This window comes from Podarcis bocagei, assembly GCF_964188305.1.
Source record: "Podarcis bocagei genome assembly, chromosome: 6".
Lineage (NCBI taxonomy): Eukaryota > Metazoa > Chordata > Lepidosauria > Squamata > Lacertidae > Podarcis > Podarcis bocagei.
The window spans coordinates 57113592-57135985 of NC_138130.1; the positions used below are offsets into that span (position 1 = coordinate 57113592).

Sequence of the window (22394 nt, forward strand, 5' to 3'; positions counted from 1 at the left end):
TTTATCTGATATTCAGGTAAGCCACAGATTTCCAAGCTTGGAGTGTTCTGGGGTGACAGATTTGAACTGTTGGAGAGAGGAGAGGACACCCCATAGAAATGTTTAGTTATCTGAGAACCAATGGAGCTTCTGTAGCGCCTCATTTGGTGCTCTGGGGAAAACACAGAAGTAGCACCTCCTATCCTTGTTGCAAGAATCAGCTGACCTTTTCAAGGATCCCTTCCCTTTTACATTGCTGTCAGCATTTGGACATCAAGTGTTTTCGGGTTTTCAGGAATAAAATGTTTCACCTTGACTAACTTTTCCCAAAGGTTCTTCGCTTTTCCGCTTCTTTAATTCTCAAGGGTTAGGTGACCGGTCAACACTGTGGTAGTCCTGTTAAATTTAATAGGGCTGTATTAAGTGATCCATGATTAATCCCTTTTAAGGTAGTGCTGCATATTGTATGCAGCAGGCAGAGTGCAAATTGATTCTCTGCCAAATAAATAAGATCTGAGTCTGTATAAACTTTCATTAGAGGTGAATGTCTACAGCTTGTGTTGGAATGATTAACTTTTAGCAACCTTGCACAGTAAGGGTGAGACTAACAATATGTGAAGGCGAGGTTTTTCCACTGGGCCATCCTCTGTCCTATGAGTGAACAAGCTCCTGAAATATCGCCAGAGTGGTACCTATTTATCTACTTGCACTTTGACGTGCTTTCGAACTGCTAGGTTGGCAGGAGCAGGGACCGAGCAACGGGAGCTCACCCCATGGCGGGGATTCAAACTGCTGACCTTCTGATCGGCAAGCCCTAGGCTCAGTGGTTTAGACCACAGTGCCACCCACGTCCCTTATATCTATCCATATCTATATGCATATCTTACTCTTAGTCGTAAATTAGAACAGCTCTCTGTAGCTCCCATGTTCATCTAATTTATATACAATAACTCTTTTGGGATAATCAGCACAAGAGCAGAGGGAGGAGGTTGGGTAGACAGTTTTGACTGCACACATCATGGTAAACTATTGTTAATGCTTCCCTGCAAATGTTGAGATCTCTCCAGCTTTTCTGCTCTAGTGAGAGCAACAATCCCTGTTTTAGCATTCTGTCTAACTGTGCCTTGTGGTTTGTTTCACTCCAAGCTAACCCAAGATTGGGAAGCCAACAATAAACCTTTGCTTTGCATTGTGGTTTGTTTGGAGGGCAATAACCCATGATGTCCAGTTCAGATGTCAGGCTGAGTCAGGAATCTTGGTTTGTTGGAATCCATATGAGAAAATCACTGCTTAGATTATTTAGATGGCAATCGTATACCACTTGGAATAAATACTATTGAATTCAGTGGCAGTTACTACTGAGTAGACATGTAAAGCATTGTACAGTTATGCTGCACTTTTATGCATGTTCCCCCAGCAGCAAATCTCAATTTACTTCTGAGTAAATTGGGCTATTAGCCACTAAAGATTTAGTCATTGACTTAGTTATTAAATAGTCCATCGTCCATAATCATGGCAATATTATATTTTCTTTCCACTCCCTGGTTTATTGAATTATTAAGACAAGTCATGAGCACATTGAGACTTCTTCATAGCACTGGAGTTGACAGGCGTTTGCTAATTAAGCCTTCAGCATATTTAGTATTCCACATTACTTATTTGTTGAAGACAGTTTAATGTTTCTTGTCATATGGAGTTGTGGATGCAATTAAGGGACACTTTAAACAGTAAGAAAAGTTTAGATCATAATCATGATTAATATAGATGTATAACTTCCACAGTTGATGTGTTTTCTTATGCGGCTCTTGTGTATTGGACAGGCAGCTAATGAATTTCCTATATTTACAGCTGTTGGTAGCAGATGTCAGTGTAACATTTCTGTTCTAATGAATTTAGGGCATCAGACAGCACATTCTCATTCAGCATTTCTGTGTGATGCTGAAGAAAATACATTGGTTACTACCTTCAAAGGACTCCCAAATGTCATCCCTTCTGATGAACTGACAAAATAAACTAGAACAGTTTTCTCACATGCATGTCACATCTAAGTTGTGCTAAATGTGATATAAATTGAGCTGAGTTTGTGGTGCGTATGTGTTTATTGTACACTGTGTGTTTATGGGTACACTGTTGCTTGTGGTTTACCGTGATGTGTGTTTATTTGGTAGGCATTCTCTTGGTTTATAAGAGACCTCCAAATTTTATTCTTATGGCAGCATATTTCGGAGTGCAATATTTTCACCAGCCCTTGATTAAAAATTGGCAAGGCTGTTGAAAACCTAATGAGGTTTTGGGTATATGGATTTTGGACTATGATATGATAGTTGTTCCATCCAGCCCTTGTCTGGAAAGACTGTCTTAAGTTGCCCAGGATACTGCATGTTTTTGCCTTTATATGCTAAACTCATTCACGTGACTGTCCTTTTAGTCTCCTAACATATTCAGATGTTCTCTCTAAAGTTACATGGAGCATCTTCCATGAGACATCCTCGCTTTCTCCTGGAAATGTATATTCTTTGACATACTGATGTATAACACATGTTTCCATTGTATTTATGCCAGTTGCAGTCAGAATCATTGTGGTTTCACGTATCTGCTGATGCTGTTCCTTCAAGCAAATGAGTCTACTGTTACATGGCTTTATTGTTGCTCACTAAGCATCTTGAGGCTAATTTGATTTTTGAAGCGGATTAATATTAAGTTACCAAAAGCCTTTGTGTCAGATGGCAGCTCCTTTTAAGGCACCTGAAAGCAGATGCCACATTCTAAGAGCCTTTGAAGATGTGACCAGGTTTAATAATCTGAGTGAATGTTGTCTGAGCCACGTGAACTGATTCATTCAAAAAAATGTAAGATATATGGAAACGTGGGGTTAGGTGGAATGAATGTGTTTTTTTAGAGATGAAAATGTAAACAAAGCGATCTGTACCATCAGATAATATGTAAGCCTGTCCTAGCAAAGTGAGTGTTAAAAGTTATAACTAGTGGGTGAACTAACTTGACCTTGCTGCTCTCCTCCTTGCACACCTTCTGTGTCTCTTCAAAGGATCTGGGGTGGGTGGGTGATTTTGAAGGTATGCAGGGGACTGCTGGAAGAAGAGGGGAGAAGGAGAAGGAGGTCAAGGCCTATTGCACAAGCATAAGTAAGTTTTGCTCATGCACAGACACAGCATAGGTCAAGTGTGTAAAAAATTACGACTATGGAAAGTTGGAAGCACGTTTCCTGTTCGCATCACAAACTGATCCCATCAGATTTGCATGGACTTTGAAGCATTTTTATTCCTTCCTGACTTCTGAAGGAGGAATGCTGTTGTGATTGTAACTGCTCACATGTGAGAATAGCTGTGCAAACAGATGTACTTGAAGTTGTGCAGTGGTCTACCTGGGCCTGTGTTCTCTTTTTCACTCTTTGCTGTCAGTGGTGCACCCAAAATGTAAGAAAAAACTTCTTTCCTGCTACCTGAGATTTTTAATTGGAGATCTCAGGAACTGAACTTGAGACTTTCTACATTCAAGGTGCATGCTTTGCCTTGGAATTGTGTAGTTCATAGAAACAGCAGCAGTGACTTTATGCTGAGTCAGATGAGTTTGCTCCATCTAGCTCAGTATTATCTTCACTGACTGGAAGGGACTTTCCTGGGCTTCTGATACAGGACATCCTCGGCCCCAACCTGGAGATGCTGGGGATGGAAAAACCTTTGATTCCCAAAGCAAATGCTCTACCACTGAGCTATGGCTCTTCCCTTTATGCCAAATATATGAAGGTTGTAGAATATGTATTGCATTGCATTTGAGAAAACATTCAGATGTGTTCAGATGCTGAAAGCCTGTGAGTTTTTCCTTTCCAACCCTGAATAATGAGCACAAATTCTGCTAGCAGTACATTTCAAGGTCACTAAGCTCCTAGGCTTCCAAGACGCTTTTGCATGTTCAGCGTATTCTACCTACACTTTGGTTTCAAAGTGAAGGCCAAAACATTAGCTGCTGTATCTGGAAAAAACTATCTGTGCATTTGGGAGTTCCCGGTGAAAAAAGAGGGGGCATCTCCCTCCCATTGCTATGTGAAGACACAGGTAAACTTTTTGCTCAGTGTCAGCCAGCATGACAAATGGCTCTTGGAGAGGAGTAATACTGTCTTTGGCTAGGAAAGAACTGGCTGTAGGTGCGGCCCTTCCCTATAGTATTGTAACTGCTAAGATACTGATAGCACTTTCCCAGGTACTCTTTCTGTGTTTCTCCCTATGACACCAGAGTCAGCTGTTTGCCTTCTGAAATCTCTGGGTGACTGCCATATGCATATGCATGGGTGGGTGCACAGCCAGATCCATGCTTTCTCTAGTTGCCATGTCACAAAAGGCCTATTGACAACAGCTGTAGCCCAAGCTGAGTAAATCTGAAATGCATGTTTTGCCAGCCTTAATGTGTGAAGTGATGATTTGTTTTACGCTTTTTGAACTTTTGCAGGTTCTCTTAAGTGTGCATGTCTGTGCACACGCACGCACACATAGAGAGGTTTGTTACTTTAGGTTGTTTTGGTTTCAATAATGAAGTAATACTGTCTGCCTTTTCTGTTCTAGGTGCCTACTGATGGAAATGCTGGCCTGTTGGCGGAGCCCCAAGTGGCCATGTTCTGTGGCAAGCTGAATATGCATATGAATGTTCAGAACGGAAAATGGGAATCTGACCCTTCTGGAACCAAGAGCTGCATTGCGACAAAAGAAGGGATTTTGCAGTACTGTCAGCATGTAAGTTTCTGCCTGAACATAAATAGTTTTTCACAACCACCAAGAATGCAAATCTTTCAGCTTCAAAGTGGAATCTTCTGTCATCTACTCTCCCCCCTCCCAATCCTCTGGATTGTCTTGTCCTTTTGTTCAATTTAATGAACATTTCTCTAGCTTTCAAGTTGTGGCCAGTGAGTTCTGCCGGAAGCTAACAAAAGGCATTCAGTCTGTTCAGGCTAATAGTTTGCACAGCTCTCCTCAGGATAAGGAGTGTGCTTGTTTAATCAAGACCCTAGCTCACGTCGAAGGAACATGGAGAGATGGAGATAAGTTGCTCCTCATGTCATAACAGGACACAGTGTCAAGTCCTAGTTTGTTGTTTTCTCCATTACAAAGAGCTTTGTGTTGGTTTTCTACAGCATCTTTGCCTTGCAAAGCAGGCCAAGAAAAATAATGGTTTATCATCCATATGTTCCTACATTGCAGGGGGTTGGACTAGATTTCCCTCAGGGTCCCTTCCAACTCTCCAATTATGTGATTCTGTATCCTGTTAGAGCCCAGGTGGTTGATAATTTGGTTGTGGCAGTGAAGCAACAAAGGATGGATTTGACACTTAGTTTTCATACGAAGGACTGTGATGTCCCAGTATAAGTATTAATAGCCATTTTGGTTTGTAATTGAATTTTGGAAATGAGTGATTTCCCCCCAAGTCATTGTTTTAAGCCTCATCTTTTTTTGTACTTCACAGCCAACCTCCTTCATGCCCTGTGTTGTTGTTTTTGTTGTTTCTTTTCTATGTTTATGAAATTGTGTAAAAAGTTTGCAGATTTCTAAATAGAACCTTTCTTAAAAGTAATGGTAAGAAACCAATGAGGTTGAGAACCTATGTGCAAATTATGATAACATAACCAATCATCTGATGCTTTCCTTTGAATGGGCAGAAGTGAGCACAAGGGGGGGGGGAGGCAAAAACCATGCTCAAGTTAGGAGATGATAGGTAAGAGGGACTTTAATGAAATCCACAAGCATAATCCCCCAAGACTTCTCAGTTTTAAGCACATTGTGGCCTTATAGCCGTATGAGTACAACACAAAAAACTAAGGTTTTAAATTCATGGCAGTAGCATTACGTTTAGTTGGCACAGTGCAAAAGCATAGTGTGTATATGTGTCAGACAAGTTTGTGGCAGTAATGATTAGAAAGCCCTCGGAAATCCACTTCTTTTTCTGGTCTTTGCTGCCTCTGTCCATGGGGAACTGGAATCATGCATTTTTAACGTAGGCTTAAGTAAGAAAAGGTACATCTCCTAAATTCAGCTACAAGCAATTCTCAGCAGGAGTGAATGGCAATGTGGTGGGCAATTTGTCTACAGCAGCCAAACAATGAATTATGAACAATGTTGTGAGAATTTCTGATGCTAAGAAATGGATAGTAGCTATACCAGTTTTTACATCCCAGAGAGCCACATTCGCACTAGAACTTTAAGGCACTAAGAAACCTCTTCAAATAGTGATGGCTCCCCCACCCCCCCGGCCGAATTCTCAGAGCTATAGATAGATAAAGGTGCTGAGAGTTGTTAAAGTCCCCCTATTCCATTCACAACTACAATTCCCAAAGTTCCCTGTGAAGAAGGATTGGTTGTTAGTATACTCTGGGAATTGTACCTTTGGGAGGGGAATAGGGTCAGCTAGCAACTCTCAGCAACCTTTTCAGACAGTTAAAGAAGAAGAAAATAGTTTTTGTTGTATATATGATACATACTTTTTAAAATTAAATTTTGGTTTATAAGTATTTTTATACATAAAAATGGTTGGCACTGTAGCCCACCATCATTTGGATAGCCACAGATTCCCTATGCCTGCTGCAGATGGAACAGGCAACTATGTCTTAATTTGTGTCTTGCTCATATGTTTCTGTAGTCCAAAGGTGTGAAAATCATAAATATGTTTAAAATGAAGTCCCAGATTATGGAACTATACTTAAAAAATTGTGTGTGTGTGTGTGTGTGTGGGCACGCGCGTGCATATATATATATATATATATATATATATATATATATATATATATATATATATATAATCTTTTCATTTAAGAATCACAAAGCCAGTGACCTGGTTTGCACACAATACTAAGCCAAGCATTCACTCCTCCTCTAGCCCTGCTGCTGCCCCTGGGTCTGAGGCTCCCCGTCCTTGATTTAAGGCTTTTGTAAATCTGTTTAAGAACTTTAAGCCTGGCCTGGAAGCTCACTGGTAGCTCGTGCAGCTCATTTAAGAGATGCGCCAGATGTGCACGATAACATGCTCCATCCTGCACCATAGGCAGCTTCTGGACCAGCTGCAGTGATTGAGGGGAGGGCTCTGCCTCTGTGCATAGTCCCCTAAAAAGTCAAACTACATTTGAAGTAAAGGTAAAAGGTAAAGGACCCCTGGGCGGTTAAGTCCAGCCAAAGGCGATTATGGGGTGCGGCGCTCATCTCGCTTTCAGGCTGAGGGAGCCGGTGTTTGTCCACAGACAGCTTTCCAGGTCATGTGGCCAGCATGACTAAACCGCTTCTGGCACAAAGGAACACCATGACGGAAGCCAGAGCACACGGAAACGCCATTTATCTTCCCGCTGCCTATTTATCTGCCGTATATACTCGAGTATAAGCCGACCCGAATATAAGCCGAGGCACCTCTTTTTACCACAAAAACCTGGGAAAACGTATTGACTTGAGTATAAGCCGGTTCACCACACCAGAGGCTTGTGGCGGCAGTGGCGGAGGAAGAACAAGCAGCTCCCAAGGGCTGCTTTTGGGCTGCTCGTTCCTCCTCTGCCGCCACTGATAGTGGCAAAGGTGGTGGAGGAGGAAGGAGCAGCCCGAAAGGACCCTCACTCGAGTATAAGCCGAGGGGGGCTTTTTCAGCATACAAAATGTGCTGGAAAAGTCGGCTTATACTCGAGTATATACGGTACTTGCACTGGCATGCTTTCGAACTGCTAGGTTGGCAGGAGCTGGGACAGAGCAACAGGAGCTCACTCCATTGCGGGGATTCGAACCGCTGACCTTCCAAGAGGCTCAGTTTTTTAAACCACCGCTCCATTTACTGAAACACAGCGCATGGCGTATTATTTGCTGTTTATTTTGTATGTAATTGGAGACAGCCGATTGAACATGGGAACTGATGGGTGCTTCTACTGATAGGAATAGGAAGCCGGGAGCCTAAATGACATCAAAAAAACCACACTGATACCAACAAACAGGAACATTAAGGCAACCTATGTCTTCTTGTTCATTGCTTGACGCACATCATACATGCTTTGTATTCTGGAAAGTAGCGGGAGGGAGGAATGTTATATCCTGTCCCAGTTTTGTCCTTTTCATTCTGCCAATTATTATCTAGCTAGCAGGACTGTGCTGCAGATCAGAGATGGGGACATTTGTGCAAGTTTTCAAATTTCCTGTTAGCAGGGAGCGTGATAGCGTCAAAGCAGATGAGTAACTGTAGGCATAAAATGTATCTCCCACCCCCAACTTTGTATTAACAAACAAAATCATCCCTCCTCACCTCAGTCACAATAATTTCTCACCAAGTCTCATCTCCTTTCTATGACACGGATGGCTGCTGCTAATATAAATGAAAGATTGGCCAGACAGGCAGGTAGTGATTGTTTTCAGAGCATCTATACCTTGCCCACGCAAATGTTGTTGGAGAAGATCGGCTCATATGGCTTCGGGGGGCCTCAGTATGTACAGCTCCGCATACCCAAAACTGCAATTCTAACCCTGCTAGGAGTTAACGCCATTGAAATCCATAGAATTTGCTTCTGAATAGGTATGGTTAGGATTGTGTTGTTAATAGACCAAGTAACAGTGGAATCTTAGATGTGTTTACTAAAAAGTAAGCATCATTAAGTTTAGTGGAGTGTACACCCAGCTGAATGGGCACAGGATTGTGGCCTCTGTCTCCAAACATGAAATTCCTGGCTGGTAGTGGTTTTTTTTTTTTACCATCTCTCTGTGTGCAGATCAGAACAGATTGAAGACATTATGCTCTATATTCTGTATTTTTGTAAGTTGCTTGGGAATAGATTTTTTTTTTCATTTCTGAATTTTCTAGGTCAAACAGACAATTTTTTAATTAGATGATTGCTGGCCTGTGTAGACAGGTTTGTTTCCTGTAGGGTAGGTTCGGTTCATGTGCACTAGCAGCAAGAAAGGTATGTGCTACTTTTCTGATCCCCAAACAGTATAGAGAACAAGCAGATGGACAGACGAACCAATATACAGTGGCAGTGGCGTAGCGTGGGTTGTCAGCACCCGGGGCAAGGCAAGTAATTTGCGCCCCCTAACCCCTAACCTGCCGCTGCTGCCAGCTTCTTCTTGCTTCTTCTTCGCACAGCCAGCACTGCAGTGAGAGAGAGTGAGTGAGCCAGATAGGGGCAGAGAGCTGAGAGTGCGAGCGCGCCCCCCAGATGTTGCGCCCGGTGCGGCTGGCCCCCCCTGCACCCCCACGCTACGCCACTGTACAGTGGTACCTCGGGTTACATACGCTTCAGGTTACAGACTCCACTAACCCAGAAATAATACCTCGGGTTAAGAACTTTGCTTCAGGATGAGAACAGAAATCGCGCGCGACGGCACGGCAGCAGCAGGAGGCCCCATTAGCTAAAGTGGCACTTCAGGTTAAGAACAGTTTCAGGTTAAGAACGGACCTCTGGAACGAATTAAGTATGTAACCAGAGGTACCACTGTATGGTAGATGTCCATCAGCTATAAACAATTTGTGGCAGATATTGTACTTAGAGTAAAGCCACTGAAATCGGTGTGCTCTGAGTATAGCATAGTTAGACATTGCCCAATAAAAATGGACAGACTTGCCCAGAAGTGCCTCTGATTAAGTTCAGGGGGGTGGGTAGGGTGAAATATACCAGGGGGTAGCCACAAAGTCTGTGGCAGCAATTGCAGCAGAGTGTTTTGGAGCGCTTGAAGACTAACAAAGCAGTAATGGCATAAGCTTTCATTTGCCATAACACATTTCACATTTAAAGCAATTGGAGGCATATAAATGCCCTGAGCATTGTGAGAAGGAGAAAATGTATTACAAATACATACATATGCATTAGGTGAGGTCAGAAAATCAAGCAATGCAAGGCATAGCAGCGAGTGTTTCCCAGCACTAGGCAGAGTACAAATGCATGGAGAATCCAGTGGAAGAGCATTTCAACCGCACACCTGAAACTTGCCATACTTCTAAGCAAAGTGAAGCCACAGAATTGGAATTGATTATAGCAAATTAAGGGCTGTGGAATCAGGGTCTTGACAAATCCTTAGAATGCCTACATTACTAAAGAAAGTAATTTCCCCTCCTTAGGTGTGTGATCTACACAATTGGTCTTGCTGTGCTTATTCATCAACAATCCCAGCTGAGAATAAGTCATGCCCCAAGCTGATTGTATCGTGCTCATATGAACGCATTCTGTATTTATTTGTGCTGCTAGGAACCCTTGCCTTTATACTGAGCCAGACCATTGCTAGCTCTGTACTGTCTACTGACTGGAATTTCAGACAGAGGTCTTTCTCAGCCCTAGCAGGACGTCACTTCTTGTGAGGAATATAGAAGTTGGTGAATATAGAAGCAGCTAGGCAGTAACAAACGCCTGTAAAGTGAATATATTATATATATATATATATATATATATATATATATATATATATATATATATATATATATATATATATATATACACACATATATATACATATATATATATATATATAAATTTTCTAGTTGGAAGCTTGTTAGCTTGAGACTCATTTGTATACAGTGAAACCATAGTTTAGGACTTTCCGACACACATTGTGGGTTAATAAAGCACTGTCTGAACCCTGGAATACTCCGTTGTGATGTTTAGTTGATTGGAATATGTAATCGTTATAGCTTGTGCACCCTGAGGCATCCTGTTCTGTTAAGGAAGCAAAACATGTAGAAGGGTAGTGACTTATATCACCGCTTTCCTGATATTAGTAATCAAGTTGCATCGGTGCATAGATGCTTAAAGCATTTCAGCTGCTGCCCTGTAAATTAAAAAACCTTAATACTGTATAATCTTAAAACTTATTTCTTCCTCCTGGCTCATTGAGATTAAACCAGTTACTCTCTAAACCATTACTTCTCCAAAATGTGGTCAGAATCCAAAGAGCTACCTCCGGCATGCCTAAGATAAATGAGCTTATAAATGGGTTTATACTTTAGAGGTCAGTTGTCAGAATGTGTGATTCCAAAAGCACATTCTTAATGCGGTACATGTGTTTAGAAATCTTTGAGCAGTGTTTAAGCTGAAATTAAGACAGAATGTCAAGTTGATGTTAACCATGAACGTCAACATATTTCCCATCAAGACTGGGACTCTGAGCAAACTGTTAATGAATATGACAGCAACACTTAATTGCTTCAGGGATTCCAGACTCTTCACAGTTTGGATTAAAACACAACTTGAGATTTTGAGAGGTTGTGGTAAAACGACAGCTCAAGGATTAAGTGACTGTCCACAGTGACTGTTTGCCCTCAGGCCGTTCTGTCTGACTGCACAGCCTGCAGTTTCTTGGAATGGATCCTAAGAGTTGTTGAAGCAGTCTTGCATGTCCTGTGTTAATGCTTTGCCTTATACAGATCAGTACAGGGAAACTGTAAGAGTGAGTCTCTACATAAACGGGACTGGGTTTGGATGGATTGTTGGAGGAGATCTAGAGAAAGTTGTATAATAAGTCAGAGTTGGTTGCAAATATGAGTTGGGAACTGGGTAAGTAGCCCAGTCAAGGTGACAAAATCAGAAGTAATTGAGGTTTGCAGCCAAGTCAGTTATCTGAGTCCAGTAAAAACTGGGATCAAGACCAAAACCTTTGTGGAAAGAAGCGGAAACTGAGTGGCAGGGAATGCTGACTGGGCAGCACAGAACAAGAACTCAAGGCAAGGTGAACAGTTAGGAGAAGATCAGGCATGGCCTGGGAACCAGTATAATGCAGTGGCTGGAGTGTTAGAAAGATATGAATTCAAATTGCCACTCAGCAGTGAAACTCTTGGGGTGACCTTGGGCCAGTTACTATTTCTCGATCTATGTTTACTTTGTTTTTATATGTACTTTAAGCTGCCCAGTGTGGGTGGGGAAACCCAGCCAGACGGGCAGGGTATAAATAATAAAATTACTATTAATCTATCTCACAGGATTGTGTGAATTAAAACAAAACAAGGAATCATTCACAGCATCCTGAGCCCTTCAAGGAAGGACAGGACACATGTGAATATGTCTTATCTGGATTAGGGTCTGGTCACATGCTGGGTCCCATACAGATGTCTGTGGTTAAACCCAAATATTGTGACCCAGATGTGTTTAACCCCCAGCACTGGCCTTAGCAGAGATTGGGACCAGAGGGAGTTGTCAAACCCTGAGGGATAGCCTGAGGTTGCAACTCTAGAAGGCAGAGTCTCCCTTTTGGTGGGAGGTTGCAGAATTAGGGGATGTATTATCCACCAACTTCTACACAACTCTGGACTCTTCACCATCCTCCACCAGGACCAGAGACAATTATGGACCCAGGATCAAATCCAGTCCTAGGAGGCTTAGTTTGGTCAGAATCAAGTATACACTTCCAGAGTTAACAATACATTACTTCTCGTAAATGAGCCAGCATAGCTGCTAGAGGACTTAAAAAATGTGTGTACCAGGCTTTTTAGACTTATCTACCTGTGTACTATCTGAAACCAAAGGGGCACATTGGTTGCCAGATGTGAAATAAATTTTCAGCTCTCCTGCCCCACTAACAGAGAGACAGTCAATTTGGCAGCATGGAAGAGATAAGAGCTAATAGATGTTCTGGATCATGACCAAGCTATGCCCTTGGAAGGGTGTGGGTTAGTAGGTCCGACTGTAAAACCATTCAGTTCCTGCTTAGTGGCTGCTGGTGCAACATCTTTTTATGCCCATCCTCTTTTGTTGCATTCTTTGGCTGGACAGCTCCCCTGCTGTTTTGGCCCACTTTGCCTATGATTTTCTCTTGCCAGGCTGCATAACTCTGTGCAATTCATATTAGGTTATTTGCAATAGAAGACAAATACAGAATACAGCCTTGGTTTTGAATTTATCAATGCATTTTTTAATTATTTGGATCACCATTTCAAAGTCTGAGTGTTGCTACATCTTGAAGCTTCATATTTTTTGATGTTAGACCCTAAAGTAGGTTTCAGAAGCAGGGGAAATCACAGCTGTTTCTGTTGCCTAGGTGATACTTTAAACTGAATCCAACTTCTTAGATTAGTGAATTGCCTTTGGCAACTTCTGTAGTAAAACCAGGAATGCATAAATTAATTAGATGATGATGATGATGATGATGATGATGATGATGATGATGATTTAAAAAAAAGAGCTCCCAGGCTTGTGCAGTTGTGACAGCTCACACAAGGCCCAGAGGGGAACATTGACATAAAGTAGGTCATTGTATAAAATGGTGATTTTGGAACAGCTGTTGAATTATCAAGTGGCTGTTCTCTCTTTAGATGAAGATCTAGCAAACATGTCATTTAGGAGAGGGATATTTTAATTTCACTAACTTCTAACTTGATATATCAATAGTATGTGCTTTGAGGTTTGTTTGTTTTTAGGCTAAATACAGTGGTTCCTCAGGTTACATACGCTTCAGGTTACAGACTCTGCTAACCCAGAAATATTACCTCAGGTTAAGAACTTTGCTTCAGAATGAGAACAGAAATCATGCAGCTGTGGCAGCAGGAGGCCCCATTAGCTAAAGTGGTGCTTCAGGTTAAGAACAGTTTGAGGTTAAGAACAGACCTCTGGAACGAATTAAGTACTTAACCTGACTGTACATCTTGAACACTACACAGAATATGTCTATTCACACAAAGGATATAATGCATAGATTGCAATAAATATCTGGGGAAAATGTAAATATAGCAGAAATGTAAAGAAAAAGTAGGAGAGAAAGTATGTGAAACTGCATGAAAATTATATATACAAGCACATATATTTGAATGCATGGATTATATTGGCAAAAATGTCCATTTTAAGCTATCGTATCAGGCATTACAGCGGAAGTGAGGAACCACTGGCACACGACTCAGTTATGGGTCCCAATTTAATTTCATCCATCCCCTCTAGGTATTTCAAGGGCATCTTCACTGCTGAGGTGGTAGTCAGCATCTTGCACCCATAGATCCTAGTGATCTTTATTATTTTAAAGAAATTGTTTTCACTGATAGAAGGTTCAGCATGCATTTTAATTCTTCTCCCTCTCCAGGAATAGGACATAGATGGGGAACCTGCAGTCATACATGTGTTGCAGAATTTCCATGAGCCCCAGCCAGTATGGCCAATAGGCAGGGATGGTGGGAATTGTAATCCAATAATATCTGGAGGCTGCAGATTCCATATTCCTGAGATAGGTTTCCTCTTCTCAGCTAGAGATACATCAACATCCCAGTATAATATTTTTAGATATTACAATGTTTTTATTTATGAATGGTAATTAAAATAAAATCTAAAATCTACAATGCAATTAAGTAGTTTAAGTAATTAATCCAATCTGTTTAAGTGTTATTTGTTTGCAAACTGTGGTTTAGGGGAACAGGCTAACTTCATACCATGGTTTCTGATGCTGACTTATTTCTTTTAACCAGGTGTGGCCCAATTTTCTTCCTTTTCAAAAAATGTCTCCCCCCCCCGACTATTTTCATATGCATCCTGTTATGCTACACACACACATACCCTGTGGCCTTCAAAACTACCATCATATTACTAAATATTTTTTTATTTATTGGCCTTTCCTGTTGGCCCAATAGGTTGTGACGCCACAAGGTGTTTTGTGACAACCTTCCACCCAAACCTTTAAAATGTTCTCCTTATTCCTTTTCTTTTTTTAAAAAAAATGGTCACACCCACTTAGACATGAGGGTTGACCATGGATCAGTGTGTCCCTGTATAAGAAAAAGGTTAGCCACTCCTACCATGAAGAACTATAGTTCACATTAGCCATCATTAGTCTGAGCTCAGATATATTCTGCCGGGGAGAGGGGGAACACGTGTGTTTAAGAACTGTGCACATAGTATTAAACTACGGTTTAACATTATGTACAGAGTCAGCCGTGGGGTAATCAAATTCTGATTGGGAGACAGGGTGTTAAGACTTAGTAAATGCATAAAGTGTATTAGGAAGTAAAAGTGAAGGAAAAAATGGAAGGTTATTTGTTTCTTGTAAATAATTTTCTTTCCCCCCGTTGTTAGATGAGCAATTTATTTTTATGAAAACAAGAAAGTGAGAAAATGTTCATGTGGTTAACATATTAATAGAAAGCGGTGCATATGATTGTGCTTAGGAGGAGTTTAAAGTAAAATTGCATATGGAGTTAGAAGGAAAAGATCCCAATTTTCCTGCTTTCTGAGGGCTGGCATCCTCAAATAAACAGACTGATTAATTGAACAGCTGTGTTCCAGACTGGCAAGAGAGGGAAGTTGAGAGAGAGAGAGAGAGTTTCCGTAAAGGCCTAAAGGAAGTTATCATGATATCAAGTGGCTGAGGCAATCTCAAGTTAGGAAATGCCTGTATCAATAAAACTTTATACATTTCACAGAGCTGATTCCAAGACTGTGCTTGCAAAAAACCCACAAAAAAACATAGCAAGTTTTGAATCTGTTGGGTACCTTGATTTCATTTCCATTTAAAGTCTTTGTTGCTTCTTTCTTCTTTTAGTGATAGAGTAGAAAACAGTCTAGGTTTTGGAATAGCAGATGAATAATTTTTTTAAAAAGTTCAAAATATATAATGGTTCTTCGTGATTGTTTGAACTCAGGGATCAAAAGCAGTTTATGATTCCTTGTGGTTAGACTAAATTACTAAATGTAATTTAAAAGCAACATTAAAACTTGCTCACATTCTTGCTTCTTTGTGCTGATGATGTATCAGTGAAGGGAAAAGGTATATATATATGGAGAGAGAGAGTGTGTGTAAAACATTTTGCTTTGATTTGTTTAGGTTGGGAATGAGGAATGGGAATTTTTGACCCACCAGGTGTTGCTGAACTACAGCTCCCAACTGGAAGGGCGGGAAGGTAAACAGTGTTTCCGTGTGCTCTGTTACTCAGCACTGTGTTCCATTGTGCTAGAGGCTGTTTATTCATGCTGGCCACATGACCTGGAAAGCTGTCTGCGGACAAACGTCAGCTCCCTTGACCTGAAAGTGAGATGAGCGCTGCAACCCCAGTCGCCTTTGACTGGACCCAACCGTCCAGGGGTCCTTTAGCTTTACCTTTTACTGAAACAATGCCCCTGCCATGCTCTAGCCACCATGTATCTCCTCTCCCAGCATGTTTATCCAGCATGGCATGGTGCAGGTGCTGTTAGGAGCCAGGAAGCTGCTGTGCCACAACACCTGGCACCCAGCCCAGCACTGCGTTGCAGCTGTTGTAACATGGCGAGTGCCTGTTGTTACTCAGAGTTAGTTCAGTCAGTCTCTTCTCCACTCCCAGAGAATGAAGTTCCTGCCCCTAGAGGCAGCTGTCCAGTTGGTGGGAGTTGGCTGAGTCTTTGTTGGAGCAGGAGTCGGAGGGTTGGGTTTTGGTCCCATCACCAAGGACATGCCCTCCTTTCCATAGGAGTGCTCACTTGTAAGCACTGGCTTCCCACTTGGGACAAGAACTGCACACCTGCTTGGTTTCACCCCGGTCTTTAAAAGCAGAGCAGGGGGACGGGGATGGGGACATGTCAAGTGTTATGAGTCAGTGTTAGAAACTGGGATAGAAAAGCTAGGAGCCAAATGGCTTGTGGGACATGGGTTGTGGGTGCCAAAACAGGATGTCTAGTCGCCACTGGGGGTGTGTGGCAACACTTTTTATTTATTATTTTGATAAGCATGAACTAATACTATCATTTTGATAAGCAATTCACATAAGAGAGCCAGTGTTGTGTGGTGGTTAAGAGCAGTAGGCTCGTAATCTGGGGAACCGGGTTCGCGTCTCCGCTCCTCCACATGCAGCTGCTGAGTGACCTTGGGCCAGTCACACTTCTCTGAAGTCTCTCAGCCCCACTCACCTCACAGAGTGTTTGCTGTGGGGGAGGAAGGGAAAGGAGAATGTTAGCCACTTTGAGACTCCTGAAGGGGAGTGATAAAATGGGATATCAAATCCAAACTCCTCTTCTTAATTGACACATTGTTAATATCACATTTTTAGCAGAAATTGTTAATGCATGTTTAATTTGCATGTTTAATAAAAATATTGGTACCATACCAGTTTTCAAAACACTACTCTGTATTGTTAAACTCCTTAACATATTGTCTATCCTTAACCTAAACTTCAAAGCACACACATTTCTGTAATCCTTGAGTGTCAGTAAGGCGCCAAAAATGGCGCCAAAACTTTTGGAGGTGCTCGCAAATGGAGAATCTTTAGGCGCAAAGTGCGCCTGGCACCCTTCTAATTTCGAACTGTGGTTAGGACAACATCTGTGCTTATGGCTAGCCATGTTTCCTAGCGGTCTACATGAACCATTGAACTATGTATCCTGTTGTTAGAGCTGATGAGACAGTGCTGATTTTATCAATAAAGCTTTTGGGATTTGCCAAGCCAAAAGTTTGAATCTTTTAGCCAGCCCAATCCCATTGACTGTTCCCTAAGTAAACAGGGATTTTATTTTATTACAAACTGTGATCGTGATGACCTAATGTCACTTAGGTTGAAATGCCTTATGGGAACCTTTGTTTCCCAAGATCTGTGCTACTGGTATTTGATTAAGTTGAGAAACTCAAAACTGCTTTTCTGTTGTAGACTTGCACAAAGCCTTATTTCTATGCCCTGTCAGAAGAAATTAGGAGGCTAGTCATTGAAACAAAATAGAACAGAAGGGTTCTTTATACTCTGTGCTTTCTCTTGTCATTATGCAACATTTGTTCAAAGTAGGCTAGTTCTGCTATTGGACCTAGTAAAAAATACATTACCCAACAGTATCTAGAGGCCATTTCTGCACTGAAACTAGTTCAGGAATTCTTCGTTTAGACAATGTGTGGATTGATACATAAACTAATTGCTAAGCTTTGATGGAAGAAGACATAAAAGGATGGTTTTTTAAAAAAATGTGTTCGTCAGGAAGACCGTCAGGGGGAAATGTCAATCAGCATTTTTTTGTAAGAATATTTTGCTGTTTATAATAGAAGGTTGACTTTATTAAATTACGATGGGCAAGTACAAGTGAAGTGATATGTAATAAGGCCCTCTGATATTGTTGGAGAATCTTTACATAGCAGATAGCGGTTGTGGTTTTCTCATGAAGGCCTGAGAAATAGGACATGGGGAGGGGAGAGAAGCAGTCTACATAGGAGGGAAGGAGGCAATCTGATGTAACCTTTAAAATGGAAATAGTAGGTTAAAATGCATTTTTGTTAGGGTTTTTTTTCATGGAAACTTTGTTTCTAATAATTCCTCTCCCTGCCTCCAAAAATATTGTGTTTTAATCATTTTTTAATCTCATGAAACCTTTCGTGCAACAAAATTCAAAGAATTTAAACAGCTGAAGCTGTCTTACATTGTAACATACAGATGTTTCTAGTAGTCATCCAGGTTTTACTTTCTTTCCTTTTTTGTGGCCCAAAAAGACCTTAGCAAAGTGAAAATGCTTTTCAAAACCAGAGAGGTTCTCACTCAGGATGGTTGAGGCTGCACACAAAGGTTAATCGGACCTTTCATAGATGTGTGCAAAAGCCGCTTATAACTCTCATTTTAATTGCAATTTGTATTTTTTTGTTTTTATTATTTGCATTATGTTTTATTTTAGATGTGTATGTTTTAATTATTGTGTTATTTTTCTTTGTTCTTTTTAAACTGGTCTGTGACTGTATAATAAACAATTGATTGAAGTGGCTTTTAAATTCATAGGAGGACTGAGAATTCCCACCACTTTAAATTAGAAATAGAAAACTGGCACCTTGAGAGCTTAACTTACGGTACTTATTTTTATGACCTCCATCTTAGTTTCAAAACTCAAAGACTCTCCTTTTATTTTGCGGTTTAGCAATTCATTCCATTTGTGAGGCAAAACAAGCAAATTTCACAGTAGCTGAGGTGCTTTGGGGGAAAAGGAAAAAAAGAACACCCCACTTTCTTGCAACAAAATGAAATGTTAGAATCCTGAGTTGGCAGCATGTTCCATACCCCTTCAGACTGCAGGTGAAGGATGCCAGTTTTTATCACTCTACCACGTATTTTTTAAAAGTTTGCTGGTTTAAATCAAAACAGTAACAACTGACTTGTTGGGTACAGGCTCTGTGAGCAGCCATTCCTTATTCTGCTAGCTTTTCTGAGAACTCACACTCCACCCCTTTTACTTTATGCTGATGTTATACAATCCATTCTGTTACTCCCATTCTGATGGATGTAGACATCAGGCCTCAGAGTGAGGGGCTCAGGTGCCTAATAAAGTTACAGTACTCAGATCTCTTGATTGGTACAGTGAAGAGGAGAGGTTTTGAAGATCTCTGACTCTACCCAGAGTATCACTCCCACTTAAGTTGGGCCATAGGCAATGTGGTTGACTCTTGAGCAGGGGTAGGCAACCTAAGGCCCGTGGGCCAGATGCGGCCCAATCACCTTCTCAGTCCGGCCCACAGACGGTCTGGGAATCAGCATGTTTTTACATGAGAAGAATGTGTCCTTTTATTTAAAATGCATCTCTAGGTTATTTGTGGGGCCTGCCTGGTGTTTTTACATGAGTAGAATGTGTGCTTTTATTTAAAATGCATCTCTGGGTTATTCGTGGGGCATAGGAATTTGTTCATTTCCCCCCTATAAAAATATAGTCCATCCCACTAGATGGTCTGAGGGACAGTGGACAAGCCCATGGTTGAAAAAGGTTGCTGACCCCTGCTCTTGAGCCTTTCTTCATTACATAAGCCCTTTTTAGATGGGCTTCCAACCACCACCTAGAGTAAAATCCTTTCCACTTTCAGTACTTACTGTTAAAGCCACGTAAACTAGTTTGAGTAATGAGGGTCAACACTGGGTTTGTGCAATCCCCATGTGGGCGAGGATTTGCTGAGAGCATTTGGGGTACCTGTTAAAATTCCTCCACTGAGAAGCACTTATGGTTAGATAGATTAGCTGCCAACATCCTTATTATTTGCAATTCTGCTGTGCTTATCTTTCTTTCAATTCACCAGTGGTTTCTATAAAGCCGTAATAGATTTGGACCCACTTCTGTGCTGTCCTACTGGAATACTAGTGAGTGCCAAGTGACTATAGCTCCCTTCATGCAATTACTGGGAGGGGAAATGTTCTGCTGGCATTCTCAATGCAGATGCATCACAGAGGCTTTCCCAGTAATTGTGTGATGCCCCTTTCAAGTGATTTGCATATGAAGGGGGCTCATGGAATCTCTAAATTAAGGAGGAAGTGACAAAACAAAGCTGGGACTCTGGAACCTTTCATAGAGAGGGAGCTCAGGCTTGGAAATGCCTGTGTGTGGCCATCTCTTAAACAAGGCAGATTTGTGATCTTTGTGTTGCACTCTGAGGAAAACCTGCAAGGTAAAGACAATCAGAACAAGGTATTTGCTGTCTTACTCCTGCTCATTTGAGTTCTCAGACCGCCAAAAATCTCATTTCCTCACAGTATAGCAATAGGCACCCTTCTGAAAGGAGAAATATTGGTGTGAACCAGTGTAGGGATGATAAAGCAGGCTAGCTGAAGTGCAGCCCTGGAAATTGCTGAAGGCTGTCTCTGGGTGTAGTCTCAGGGTCCCGTTTAAGCTGATGTTCTGGTGTATATGATCAGGAGTTTGCATATATGAACTTGTCCCTAGAACTCATATGAAGAAACTTCAGGCCCATGAAATGCATCTCATTTCTTTCATGAAGGACTTAAAAAGTACAGGACCCTAACTGTGCAGTCTTCTTAATTGTGTGAGAAGCCTCCAGAAGAGGAGGCTCTCTCCTTCAGACAGTCACTGTCACCTTCCTGGAGGGCTCTAAACTGTTGGAGGGGGTGGGGTTTGGCCGCACAGCCTTGCTTCTCCTTTGTGTTTACATGTGAGGAGATTTGAATACCAGAATAGAGCTTGTGGTTTTCTCCTTTTTAACTACAAGCCTTTCTGTCTGTAGAGAACTTTCCCTTCAAGCTCTGGTTGAAGTTTCTCCAATCTGAGTGTCTTTGAAGAAGTGCCCTGGATGATGTTTTCATGAGCAATTTTCTTAACATTTGGGAAGTGTCTGAAAAAAGCCGCCTCTTTGCAGCTGCGCTTACCAGCCAATTTATTGGGGCAATAAAAAGCACTGGTAATCCAAATTACAGATATGTAGGAATCATAAGTCTGCTCCACGAAAACCTTGAGATGTTACGAATTTGTGTTTGGTTGTTTTATTTCCATTTACTGTTCTTTTAACTAAGCCTTCATTGGCGGAGACTTAGAAATACGAAAGGGAAGATGTTGAATTTTCAGAATTCAAGCAGTGGTGACTGCTGTTATTGCAAAAACTGCTTGCTTGTAGCAATTCTATATTTATGAATCTCCACTACCATTTTTATCACTCTTTCCCAGGAGAAAAGGCCCGAGTTTGATGTGGGGGAAATGCATAAGGGACTAAGAACATCCTGAAAGAACACAGAGTTTTTTAAAGGCCATGCCAGTGTGTGTGGTTGTATATGTGAAAGTGGCATGGGTGTATGAGGGTGAATGGAGGTGAGGTTGAGTAGCTTTGGGCCTGCTTACCGCTGACATGTGGCCCCTCAAAAATTACCCATGAAGCTATGATCGCCACTCGTATTTAGGCCTGGGTGATGTATTGATATATCACCTAGGACTGGTATGAGGGGCAGACCGCAATGGTGATTTCATTCAGCGGTATATTGCTAGTGAAACCGCCACTGCTCCTGAGTCCCCCCAGTGCAGTGAGGGAAAAACAAACTGCAGCTGGGGGCAGAGGGACTCAGAGCCACTGCATTTTCACCAGCGATATACTGCTGAGTGAAACCGCCATTGCTGTCTGCCCCTCATGCAGAGGGAGAATCAAGCTGCGTCGGCCAGGTGCCGATACAGCTTTTTCCTCTCTCCTTTTCTTTAAAGTGCTTGGCTCATCTCAGCCAAGCAGTTTTATGGAGCCCCCAACCCTCCACCAGCTTGCATGAACCAGTGGCAGGGTGGGGGCTCCGTTCAATTGTAGCCGCTCTTGGCTGAGGAAGCTTCAATCCTTCTCCCGCTTGCATCCGAGCAGGATCTGGATCTGGGCTCCCTCAGCAGAGGGGAGGGCTTCGTGCTCCCCAGCTGAGGAGCCCCAATCCTCCTGACAGCATGCAAGCAGGAGAAGGATTTGTGCTCCCTCCGCTGGGGAGCAGGAGGCTCAGCGGGGAGAGTCTTGCGGGGGGGGGGTGTCTTTGTGCTCCCTGGCTGAGAGGACTATGCCAGCGAAGGCGAAGGGAGCCCTGACTCCGGAACCTGTCCAGTTCTGTCACGGTGCTACCTCCATCTTTGGGCATGCGAGGGAAAGCAAGCGGCCTCTTTCTCCCAAGAAAAGGAGGCCGCTTGTCCACCCCCATACCTTGCTGGCGAAAGGAGCCTTGCAAACAGAGCCTGTCAGGCTCCGTCACAGGGCTGCCTCCATCTTGGGGAGTGGAGGGCTAGTTCAGCTAGAAGGTGGGAGCCTTCGCACCCCTCACCT

The 22394-nt window shown here is 42.1% G+C and overlaps 1 protein-coding gene across 4 annotated transcripts in view; it reads left to right on the forward strand.

The window, feature by feature from the left end:
* The window catches only part of APP (amyloid beta precursor protein), a 147980-nt gene that overhangs the window by 32934 nt on the left and 92652 nt on the right, over positions 1-22394 (forward strand). For all 4 annotated transcript variants that reach the window (XM_081199641.1, XM_081199643.1, XM_081199640.1 and 1 more), the window contains exon 2: positions 4557-4724. In XM_081199641.1, the coding sequence (XP_081055767.1) occupies positions 4557-4724 (168 nt within the window). The remainder of the gene's footprint in view (positions 1-4556; positions 4725-22394) is intronic.